This window comes from Cotesia glomerata, linkage group LG4 (assembly GCF_020080835.1).
Source record: "Cotesia glomerata isolate CgM1 linkage group LG4, MPM_Cglom_v2.3, whole genome shotgun sequence".
In the NCBI taxonomy this organism is placed as follows: domain Eukaryota; kingdom Metazoa; phylum Arthropoda; class Insecta; order Hymenoptera; family Braconidae; genus Cotesia; species Cotesia glomerata.
Genome location: NC_058161.1, coordinates 24,518,560 through 24,531,514, shown reverse-complemented (window position 1 = coordinate 24,531,514; position 12,955 = coordinate 24,518,560). Strand labels below are relative to the sequence as shown.

The 12,955-nt window shown below is 29.9% G+C and overlaps 1 protein-coding gene and 1 long non-coding RNA gene across 5 annotated transcripts in view; one reads left to right on the top strand and one right to left on the bottom strand.

Moving 5' to 3' along the window:
• The window catches only part of LOC123264374 (cyclic nucleotide-gated cation channel beta-1-like), a 245,303-nt gene that overhangs the window by 97,410 nt on the left and 134,938 nt on the right, over positions 1–12,955 (bottom strand). For all 4 annotated transcript variants that reach the window (XM_044727647.1, XM_044727648.1, XM_044727650.1 and 1 more), the window contains one exon: positions 7,455–7,654. In XM_044727647.1, coding sequence (XP_044583582.1) covers positions 7,455–7,654 — 200 coding nt within the window. The remainder of the gene's footprint in view (positions 1–7,454; positions 7,655–12,955) is intronic.
• Positions 7,678–7,892, top strand: LOC123264378. The gene is made up of 2 exons (XR_006509321.1): positions 7,678–7,743; positions 7,775–7,892. It is a non-coding gene; the product is annotated as an uncharacterized LOC123264378 (long non-coding RNA).

The window sequence follows — 12,955 nt, the reverse complement described above, 5'->3', positions numbered from 1 at the left end:
AATAATTAATAACTTTTAGTGCTCATTAATCACCGATGAAGACTAAATTGACTAAATTAATAGCACAAAAAAAAAAAAAAAAAGAATGAACACTACAAGAGCTTATTTGAAAGTTATTCATTAATATTACTTAAAAACAAGCCTCAGGATTAAAATAACAATAAATAAAGAGGAAAGCTTTTTAAATTTAATCTTATTACGCGGTAATGAAAAGAGCAAGTTACAGTAGCTGAAAAAGGGATCAGAGAGAACAACTACAACAGCTTGAGGATTAAATGACCCGATAGAAGATATTTTTGTCAGAAGTTTTTTTTTTCATGTAGAAAAAGAAACATATTCCGATGGTTTTTATTGGATCATTGAATTTTTTATTTCCAAGATCTACATTACGGCAGAGAAAAATGATTTTATAAATTTTATATCAGTGAGTTATGGCTACAAGTTTATATGAGTGTACACAAATTTTAAGAGAGTAGATACTCTATTTTATTAGAATGTAGGGCTTATCTTTTTTTTAAGGTATTTTATTGAGGGTTGCTGGGTAAGTAACAATAAAAATATATAAGAAATGTATAAATATGCTGAATTTTTCATACGGTTTATTGCTGATTGTTGAAGCTTAAGAAGTATTATCTGCTTCATGATCATAGACGTAAAAAATAAATTTTCCTCTAATTTTTTTTTATCTTTAAATATTAAAAAGTTACGTATTGATTTTTTGCTTCTAGACAGAGGTGTTGAAAAAAATTAGTAATTTTAAGGTAATAATTAAGTATGATACATGGTTTTGAAGCTTGAAAACCCTTCCTTAAGATGCCTTAGCCGAAGACATGAAAAAAAATTTTTTGGTAATTTTTTTTGAACTTCAAAAATCAAAAATTCAATTCTTGATTTTTTTCTTCTCATTGGGGCGTTGAAAATAATTAGTAATTATGAGGTAATAATCAAATATGATACATGGTTTTGAAGCTTAGAGATCCTACTTTAAGATCCTATAGACAAAGACATAAAAAAAAATTTTTTTTTTTACTTTTTTCAAACTTCAAAAATTAAAAAAAATTTTTTCAATTTTGTCTTCTAATTAGAGGCGCTGAAAATCAAGCTTAATATTGATATAATTATTAAGTGTTACACATGGTTTTGAAGCTTGAGAATTCTACTTCAAGATCCTATAGCCAAAGACATGAAAAAAAATTTTTTGGTAATTTTTTTTTTGAGCTTCCAAAATTACAAACTACAATTAAAATTTTTTGTCCTAGTTATAAATGTTGGAAATAGAGTATAATATTGAGATAAATACAAAACAATTAACCTCAAGTACCTAAACTAGGAACACCTCTAAAGATTTTATCATCTAATTACATGACATCTATTCAATACAGCCCCAAATTACATAAGTTGAAACTTATTAAACAAAATGTTGGATAAGAATAATTAAATCATCTTTATTTCATTAATAATAAATTACTCTAAAAATAACGAACGTTGTTTGGAAGTAAATAATGTATTTGCCGTCTAAGCTTGTTTAAAACAGTGTTTATATGTGTACTGAGTAAATGAGGGTGAGTTGAAAGGTATAAAGTTAGAGCTGAATTTGTGTAGATTCTATTCTATAAGGGAGAAAACTGCAGCCGAACCGCGTTTCTCCCTGAGTAGCAAGTTTTCTCTCTAAAAGCAAATAATGTTAAAGTAAATACATAATTCTACGTGTCGAGGGTTTTCAATGCCTAAAAGTACCAACGAAAAGTCAAAAGCTGTCTAGGTCGATCCCATAAAAAAACCCAGGAATAAAAATAATCATAATTATAATGGTAACAGTTCAGATAAAAAGGGTCGATTTATTCCTAATTTTGTTTACTTGATACACGGAAAGAAAATTGAAGGAGTTTTTACTATTTTACTATTGTAATTTTTACTACATAAAATAGTAACGGTGGACTATACTTCTCATTTAGTAATTTTTACGATCTACTATTGTAAATTTTATCCAAGAAATAAGAAATATTAGGGAGGGAGAGAGATAGAAGGTTGGACTAATTGGTACCTGTACAGTAATCGAAAAATTAAACCGACATTTTTGTGTTATCTGGGAATCGAACCCAGAACCCTGTGTTGGCAGCCAGAGACTCTCCCTCTACGCTATCCGAGCTAAACTAAGATTCATACGATTTAACATTTACATAAACTCGGAGTCTAGCGCTGTCACGGCCATCACTCACACTAATTGAGAGACATTCCAATTCAACTATTGTAAAATTTGCTATAGTTCTATTGGAAAGATACAGAGGCAGCACTGGAAATTTTCATCTCTTACTTTTTACAATAGTAATATCGTAATTTTTCATGAATAAATAGTATTTTTTCTTCTAAAATATTTGACAATTAATAGTAATAAAAGTATAGTCCAGCTTTACAATAGTTGTATCGTACATTTTCCCAGAAATTTTTTCCCGTGTAGTTTATTGACTAAATTGGTGTTTACTTTAAAGATTCTAAATTCCTTCCCTTTTACCAATTCCTCTCTTCACTTTCCTTCAGTTTTATTCCAATCTACCCCATAGTTTTTTAAAGAAGTTCATAAATAACCTCCAAGATCACAATTCGTGCTAAAAAATCTTTATCTACTTTTTTAAGGTCTTTTTTTGATAGCTCTAATCATCCGATCTTGAAAATTTTGAATTCCTTACTTCCCTCTAATCCCTTAGTAAGCCTCCCTTCAATTACAATTAAAACACTACTTAACTTTCCAAAATATTTCCAAAATAAAAAACTTTGAATTGAATAAATTCATGGAAATTTAACAATAAATTTCCATTTTTTTTAAACAACGCTGCGTTTTATGGCTTCTAGTCACCCGATCTTCAAAATTTCAAGTTCTGTACTTCCCTATAAGTCTCCGACAAGTCCCCCTTCAATTTCAAGTCAAGCGATAAGTAACTTTCCAAAATATGCTTAATATAAAAAATTTCGAATTGGGTGAATTTATGTACAAAGTTCAATTTTTTTGGAAACAATGCTCTCTTTTGTGACTCAGTCATCCGGTCTTCAAAATTTCTAAGTCCATATCTTTCTATAATTCCCCAGTAAGTCCCCCTTCAATTACAAGTCAAATAATTTGTAACTTTCCAAAATATCCCATTTAATTAGTTACATTTAAAAAAACAAATCCCCATTTTTTGAAACAATGCTCCGTTTTTTGACTTTTAATCATTCGATCTTCAAAATTCCAAGTTTTTTATCTTTCCCTAGCTCCCTCATAAGTCCCCCTTCAATTTCAAATGAAAAAATCAATAACTTTCTAGAATATTTCCCAAACAAAACAACTCTGAATCTGCAAAATTTAAAATATTTCTTGTGGTATTTTTTAAGCTACCCTTAATTTTTTTACTTCTAACTCTCCGATCTTCAAAATTCCAACTCTTCTACCTCCCCCTAGCTCCCGTAGAACTCCCCCTTCAATTTCAAACAAAATAATACCTAACTTTTCAATATATTCCCAAAACAAAACGATTTCACGTCAAATTTCGTTATAAGCTCTCTACTGATTTTTTTAAAACAATGCTCCGTTTTCTGGCTTCTAACAATCCAATTTCTAAAATTCCAAGTTTTTACCTCTCTCTAGCTTCTTCATAAGCCCCCCTTCAATTTCAATCGAAACAATCCATAACTTTTCAAAATATTCCGAAAACAAAAGAAAATCTGAATCTGCAAAATTTAAAATATCCCTTGCAGTATTTTTTAAGCTACTCTTAATTTTTTCACTTCTAACAATTCAATTTCTAAAATTCTAATTTTATTACCTCCCCCTAACTCCCTTAGAACTTCCCCTTCAATTTCAAACAAAACAATCCATAACTTTCCAAAATATTCCTAAAACAAAATAATTTCTCATCAAATTTCGCTATAAGCTCTTTATTCATTCTTTTAGAATAATGCTGTGTTTTTTGACTTCTAACAATCCAATTTCTAAAATTCCAAGTTTTTTACCTCCCCCTAGTTTCCTTATAAATCCCCCTTCAATTTAAAATGAAACAATCCATAACTTTCTAAAATATTCTCAATACAAAAAAATTATAAATCTACAAAATTTAAAATATCTCTTGCAGCATTTTTTAAACTACCCTTATTTTTTTCACTTCTAACTCTCCGATTTCCGAAATTCCAAATTTTCTACCCTCCTCTACATTCCTAGTAACCCTCCCTTCAATAAAAATAACAAAAATGATCTTCAACTTTCCTAAAAATCTACTTATTTTATTCCTCCCAAAATTGATCTATCTTCGATAAGAATCTTACCCTCCTTCAAGGTGCTAATCTCCTGGAAAATCTGCAGCTTTCAATTTTGAGGCGATGACTTTTTAAAAATCCCTATCTTACCCTTACCCTATCACAACTCAATCAATCCACCCCATCAGAAGCTTCCAAACCAGGGATCCAGTTCCATAAATAAACTGGAAAAAACCTCTGACTAGTCTGACAGAGACGAAACTCAGGTCAAACTTTTCGACAGAAACTCACTAAAATAAAGAAAATAAAATACAAGACAAGGGAAGTAAGCTAAGAGATTCTTCTTGAGTATGAGTACGCCTTTGAGTCTTTTCGCTCTACTCTCAACAGTTTCTCGTTGTCACTTTCGCCTGCGGGAATTTCATTACGTCACGTTCCTCCTTTTTTCGTGTGAATAAGTTAACCCTAACCGACACGAGGGATAAAGAGACTGAGGAAATGGATTTCCAGCCCAAGGTGCATCCAGTCTAAGCTACCCTTCTAAATTTTATTTACAAGTTAATCCGTCGAAATTAATACACGCATAAAAAAGATATTAAAATATTAAAAGACGGAATTTAAAAATAAATTGTGGTAACAAACGAAATAAGGTAAAGGCACCAATTAGTGACAGGGATCTAATTAATGACACCCTATTTTATTTTAAATCTTATTTATCTACAATATTAATAACAATCAATTTTTTTATACACTCACTAATTTAAAAATGAAAAAATTAATAGTTGAAAAAAATATATGATATTCATTAATTAAAATAATAAAGTTTACTCTAGTATTCTGAAACGCGTCAGCGTAAAATGTTAACTATTTTGGTTAGGTAAGCACTCAAATTAACAGCTGATTTTTAATTATTTTTTAAACTAATCAAATTAAACATTTTTTTTAATAAATAAATTAAGTATTAAAAATTAACAATATCGGATATTTACATTCAACTGAATGGTTATTAATTATAAAATAATTAGTGTCAATAATTGGTACACAAAATATAGGCTGGATCTCATATTGACAGGTGAGTTTATACCAAGCTGGAACCTCTCTTTTCAGACTTAACTTATTGTATTTAGATCAGATGAATGGTGACGCGTGCGCATTAAGGGTGTCAATAATTGGTGCAACGGTATGTCATTATTTGGATCAATCGATTTATCAGCCGTGAACTATTTACATTTTTAAAGATATAAGCTCATCCCGATGTTACACTCATCAAGAGCTTTTATTTGAGTACCCACATGCATTTTGATATATTTTTCATATATACACATTAGGGTGGCCCAAAAAAACCGATTATTTTTTTTTTTTAGTCTCTAGTGAAAAAATGTTAGTTTTCGATGTTTTAAAAGCCCTCTCCAAAAAACAGCTCAAAAAAAAAGTTTTAAGAGGTAACTCCAAATTTTTTTAAATTTCAAAAATCGTCAAAAATCGAATTTTTTTTTTTTTTTAATTTTTTTTCTCGTTACGGTATAATTTTATAGACCAAAAAAAATAAGTTTCTGAAAGTTTCAGCTCAAAATTTAAATTTTGAAAGGTCGCTCATAATTTTTTTTTTTTTCCTTAATTAGTCATATGGCCGACTTTAAGGTAGTACGGTTATGAAAGCAATATTTCAAGAAATCCTCGAAACTTTGAATATAAGTCATTAAATACATAATACATATGCTGTTAAAATTTGAAGACGATTTACCACACCAAGCTCGAGATAATTGCAATTGAAAATGACATTTTTGTACATGTAACATAGGAGAAGCGTGGGAAAATGACAGTATTTTTAATTTTTTCCATCGAAAGAATTTCAAGACTTTATCAAAAAACTAGTAGATTGAAGAATATGATATTTCGAACAATTAAAAAAAAAATGAAAATTTTTTACCATGTAGTTTTCGAGATTAATTAAAATCAATTTCACTTTTAGAGGATTATTTTTAGGAGAGGGGGTACAAAAAACAGCCGCTAGTCACTGAAACCGTAGTGTGTGTGTATATGTATAGAGAATATAGTAGTGACGAGTACAGTAACGTTAAAAAATCTTAACCTACAACCTTAGCTCTGTCGATACGTATAACATGGATAGCGAGTCAAAATTTTTGATCTGGATTGTCGCGGAGGTACTACCTTAACTGTTGGGAGTAGTACGGTAAGGTTTTTTTAGTTTGTAAAAATCTTAACTTACGTGGCAAGGGTCAAATCTCAACCAAGCTGGTTTCTAAGACCAGCTTAGGATTCGAATCCACGCTTGAAAGTTGATTAAATAAAATTATTAAATTAAAAAAAATTATTTTTTCCATATTGTGCTTGATTTTTAGTTCATCTCGTGATGTATTTTTATCGATTATGGTATTAAATAAAAAAAAAAAAAATGCATGGAATTTTAATTTGAATAGTAAAAGGTCGCTCGAAAACATCTAAACTAATGCACTAATAAATTGAAAAAAATTATGAGCAACCTTTCAAAATTTAAATTTTGAACTGAAATTTTCAGAAACTTATTTTTTTTTTTAGTCTATAAAATTATACCGTAACGAGAAAAAAAATTAAAAATAAAAAAAGTTCGATTTTTGAAATTTTAAAAAATTTGGAGTGACCTCTTAGAAATTTTTTTTTGAGCTGTTTTTTAGAGAGGGCTTTTAAAACATCAAAAACTAACATTTTATCACTCGAGACTAAAAAAAAAAATAGTCGGATTTTTTGGGCCACCCTAATACATATATATAATATATAGAAATATATGAAAAATTGATATGGGTACTCAAATGAAAGGTCTTGATGAGTGTAACATCGGTATGAGCTTATATCTTTAAAAATGTCAATAGTTCACATATCATAATTTAAAATATGTTAAAAAAATGAAATCCTAACCATGTCTCTTATGGTGTCAATAATTGGTGCTTTTACTTTAAAATATTTTATTGAACTAAAAGAATTGTTATCCTTATTACATATTTATTTGTTACCACCATGTCTTTTGTCTCAACAATTTTTTTTTGCGTGTAAAAATAAAAAAATATAGAGTTTTCAATCCCTGGAATTCTTTGGGTTGACCTACGACTAATTCTAACCATCCACTTAATCTAGAGAATGCTTCTAATCAAGAACCAGTTCCCAAATCATCAGTCGCGATTTCGGAACAGAAGTAATTAAGGTGTGCTTAGATGGATTTAAAATCATACCTGGACCCGCTTTGCCCCGAAGGTCGACTGGAACTCTCCTCATCGTCCTCCTCCTCGCGAGAGGTCGCTAGTGAGTGCTGGGCTGAAGAGGGCGCGCTGCTCCCGGAATCCAGACCCGTACCCATCCGCGACCCTGACGCCAAGGCGGATGTCGCTGTCAGACCTCCAGCCTGGATTTCTTCGTTCTCCGTTCGATCCACCTGGAAATATTAATTATTAAATTATATTATTATCCTTTATTAAAAAGTTGTTGTTGCTTTTCGTTGCTATGGTGACCACTTTAGCAACGGTTACCATAACAACGGTTACTATAGCAACAGTTACCATAGCAACGGTTAAATATTAATGAATAAAATTTGTAAAAAGATTTATCAATTAAATTGTCGATAATAAACATTTTGACAGAAGCGCGCAAAGCGCGTTCGATTTTCTAGTTAATTAAACTTTACATTTTACTTTAAAATTCCCTGATCAGAGAAAATTTTATTTTCTACATTTGGGGGTCGATAAAAATTGCAAATAGTATATTACACTACAAGGGCATCATGGCGCGCAGTTCAGGGCTCTCAAATTTCTGCCCTTGTAGTGTATACTAGTTTTCTTGCTATCCGGTCGAAAGTACGCAAAAAATTGCGTTAAAAAAAAATTTATGCCTGCCCCCGACATTTGCAGCACGAGCGAAGTGAGTGCTGCTGGTCGGGGGGGGGGGGGGGGGCAGGCATCAAATACACCTATCAATAAAGATATTAATTTATAATCTATTATATTACTACTTTCTTTTGAAAAAAGATCTTAATTTAATTAAATAAATTTAAAGTTATAAATATATTATAAATTAACTCTGATTTTAAGAATAAAAGAAAAACAGAAAATGAAATAATAATCGTAAAATGCATAGAAAAAAATCTGTTTGTGTATTTTTTCAAATAATTATTTGTTCAATAATGAATTTATTTATTTGAAAATATCTATCAGAATAAAAAATATTCCTCGTTTTTTTTTTGTAATCTAAATATTTAATAAGTCTCATTTCATTAAAATAAATATTTATTTTCTCTAATTAATTTAGTTTCAACCTAAAATCATCGACACATAATAAAACAGATACATTTATAACAATCACAAGTAAGGTTAGGCTTATAAACATGTAATAGAGTAAACAAGTAATAGAGTGAGCGCGAGTACCGACTTTCGGACTTTCTGCCGCCTCGTGTCTCGTTGTCAGTGCATGAATACATTATTTCGGCTCCCCGTCGTAGGGCGCATGCGCGACTTGATCACGGCATAAAACTGAGGCTTTCTGCCGTAAAATCGCAGCGGGAACCCCGTACTTTCGACCGGCGTAGTAAGAAATAGTATATTACACACCTGTGGCAAGAAAATGAGAAATGTCTCAGAACACATATATGTTGCCCGAGGCGAAGCCGAGGTCGACATATATGTGATCTGAGACATTTCTCATTTTCTTGCCACAGGTGTGTAATATACTATTTTTTCATGTCTTCAACAATAGATTATAAAAGAAAAATTATCCAGCTTCGTAACCATGTATATTACCTAATTTTAACGTCAATATTACTACTAATTTTCAGCACCCCCAATTACTTAAAAAAATTCAAAAATTTTTTTTTCAACCTTGGAAGCTTCAAAAAAATTCTGAAAAAACTTTTTTTCATGTCTTCGGCAGTGTAATCTTAAAATAGAGTCTTCAAGCTTTAAAACCATGTATCACATTTAATTTTTACCCCAAAATCATTCTTTATTTTCAGCGCCTCCAATTAGATGACAAGAAATTCTGTTTTTTAACTTTGGAACTCGAATTGATCAAAATAAAATTTTTTTTCTGCCCTCCAGGCGGAAAGTGGCAACTTTCGGCCCGCTGCGCTAAACGAAATTGCCGCTTTCCGCCTCTGTCGGACAGAAAAATAGTATACAAACCTATGGCAGGAAAATAATAAATATCTCAGATCACATATATGTCGACCTCGGCTTCGCCTCGGGCAACATATATGTGTTCTGAGACATTTCTCATTTTCTTGCCACAGGTGTGTAATATACTATTTCATGTCTTCGGAAACAGGATTTTAAAGTTTAACTCTTAAGCTTAAAAATGGTATATAATTTTTTATTATTACTTCAATATTAAGCTTAATTTCCAGCGCCCCCAATTACTGAAAAAAATTCAATAATTTTTTTTTCAACCTTCAGAGCTTTAAAAAAATTCTAAAAAAGTTTTTTGTCATATCTTCGGCACTGAGATCTTAAAATAGAGTCTTCAAGCTTTAGAACCACGTATCATACTTAGTTTTTACCCCAATATCATTCTTCAATTTCAGCGCCTTCAATTAGATGACAAAAAATTCCGTTTTTCAACTTTGGAACTCGAATTAATCAAAATAAATTTTTTTTTTTCATGTCTTCGGCAACAGAATCTTAAAGTTTAACTTTTTAGCTTTAAAAAAGTGTATAATTTATTATTATTACTTTAATATTAAGCTTAACTTTCAGCGCCCCCAACCCGAAGAAAAAATTCAAAAATTTTGTTTTCAATTTTTAAGGCTCAAAAAATGTTTTTTTTTTTTTTTTTAATTTTCTATCAGATAAATATAAAAAACTTTCGCAATAAAATAATTACACATAAAATAAAACTGTCGAGCATCATTAACCCCAAATTGGCCGTCAAACGTTCCGTTTACAACTAAATCTACGAGGATGTTATCGAGTCGACCACAACGGAAGTTATCGTAATTGCAATAGTGAGAACTGCCGTTCCTCTTCAACACGAGTTCCGCTATATAACTGCAAGCGAGTTGAAACAATGCCAGTTTGGAAACAACCCCAGATAACATAACGTCTTTTTCCACCTCATAGATCTTTTACGGGCTGATCCCCTAAAGACTCCAGACTCGCTTTTACACCAGAAAGGGAAAGTTTTACGATAAAAAATAAAATTAAAATTCACCTTACATGTGTAAACTAAAGCAGCGACATAAAAAATGATTTTTTTCTCAAGTTATATTCGCTAATAAAATGTCGCGACTCAGCCCTACCCTTGGAATTGGGTCGACGTATACACACTTTGTATGCGGGAAAAAAACCTGACTAAGGGCAATCATTGAGAATAATCCCTCGTTTTTTTGCCTCCACTCGACTTTTCATCATCAAGAGCCTTCACGCCTAAATAACCTTTCCTCGCTTTTTCACTCTTCCCCTAAATGTCACAATTTTTTCGCGAAAATGCGGTGGCAAATTTATAAATCTGATTTCTGGGGTAAATATTAGAGATATGGAAAAATTACAAGAGACATTTTTGAAAGGAAATTTTATTTTATACAAAATAAGTCCTTATTAATTTTTAACATCCCGCTAAGAAAATCGAAAATTTTCAAAAATCGGGAAGTTATTGTTTTTACTCCGTTTTACACATAGAAAGAAAAATTTCTTGACTGGAAAACAAAATTCTTGGCTCAAGAAAATTGTCGAGTGCCTGAAGGAAAACCGAAGTTGTGTTGGCTGGAGTAAAAATTTTTCTTGAAATTCTATTCTTGGTGGAAGTAATTTTTTCTTAATTCAAATTATCATAAATATTTGATACAATAAATTTTTATACTAGATCAAGATTTTTAGATACTTTAAGGAAGCAGTGCCACTTACTTCAGTTGAGAAAAAAATTTTCTCACCTTGAGAAAATTTTTCTCTTGAATATTTGATACCCCTTTTATATTATTTTAGCGTGCAATTATACATATTGAATGAAAAAAAAATGGTTCAATATTATTTGATCTTCCCATTTGACATGTTAATCAATGAAAATATTAATGAAAATTTACTTCTATCTTTATATTTAATTTTTTGGAGCAAGAGAGAAATTTTCTCAAGACAAGAAAATTTACTTCTATCAAGAACTAAATTTTTTGGAACAAGAGGCTGAATTATCTCAAAACAACAAGATTTTCTTGACTTAAATAAATTTTCTTGGATCAAGATACGTATTTCTTAAAGCAAGAAAATTAATTTTGTTGGAATAAGTGAAATTTCTTGTGTGAAAAAAAAATTTTTTTTTCGCTCAAGAAAATAATTAGGAAGAAAAATATTTTCTTGGCTCAAGTGAACCTTTTTTTCTGCGTAGACTACATATGGATAAAAAATTTTAATTCACAATTTTGAGCTAAATACTAGAAATTTTAAAAAATCATAGGAGACCTTTTTGGACGGAAATTTAATTTTATACAGAAAAAGTCATTAGGGGCATTCCATAGTGACTGGTGGGACATTTGACTCTGGAATTTCATCAATTATAAGCTATAATTATGTGACTGAAACTTATACTATAGTAAAATTTATCTTATAATATAGAAGAATAACTAATTAACAACATCCCTTTGTCAAAAACCTCGATTACTTTTTAAGTTTCTCGTAATTATCATTTGACTGAGTGTGACTGGTGGGACATCAAAAAATCATTCTCTCTTACCGCGGTATACTTAAAGTCGAATTTCAATTCGACCACTAAACTTTTAAAAAATACTTCCCTTTCAATACAAAATTTACCCTACAAACATTCAATATTATGAAGAATTAGACTAATGACCTACGTAGAAACAATTAAAAAAACTTTTTTTATTGTGACTGGCGAAACAGGAATTTGTGACTGGTGGGACAAGTACAAAATGTCTCCATCAAGTTGTTTATTAAAAAGACTTTTATATTATTTCAACCTTAGAAACATTATTGTTTATATATTTAACTATAAATTATTTAAAATAACAAAAAAAAAACTATTTAAAAAACACAAATAAAGCATTTAGCATGCTGACAATACGATCTTGATAAACTTAGGTGTTAATTAATAATGAACATAAAAAAATTTGTTCTTAAAACTATAATAATAAATATGTTAGTTAATAACAAACATAAAATGAATTTGTTCTTAAAACTATTAAAACAACATTTGACCCGGACACAAGTTAGTACGGCTAAAAAGTTACTAGGAGAGAAAAATCGATTTTCTTATTGATTAAAAAAAATTTTCTTTACAAATTAGTAAAATATAGACTTTTAAAAATAAATTACGACCAAATTAGAATGAATTAGAGAAATTTTTTAATTTTAGTCATTTTCCCATTTCGCATAGAATGCCCCATTATCAATTTTTTTATTTCTTATCATTTAGCCAAAATATTGATTTTAAACGTGTTTGATTAGACAACATGTTTAAAAAATTTTTATTTAAAATTTTGAAAATTTCTAAAAATTATAAGAAACCTTTCTAAATGGAAATTTAATTTTCTATACGAAAGATTCTTGTCAATTTTTTGATATCTTTTATAGTTTCGTCAAAAATTACATTCAAAGTCCGTATACATTTAAAGACACATAAATAGTGAAATTTATAGGATTGTCAATAAACTCCCAAGCTAATGTTGTACTTTCATCGAATTTAGTGCATTAGAGGGTAAGATTTAGTTTTACAAGGGAAAAAAAAGTTTTTAAAGCTATCA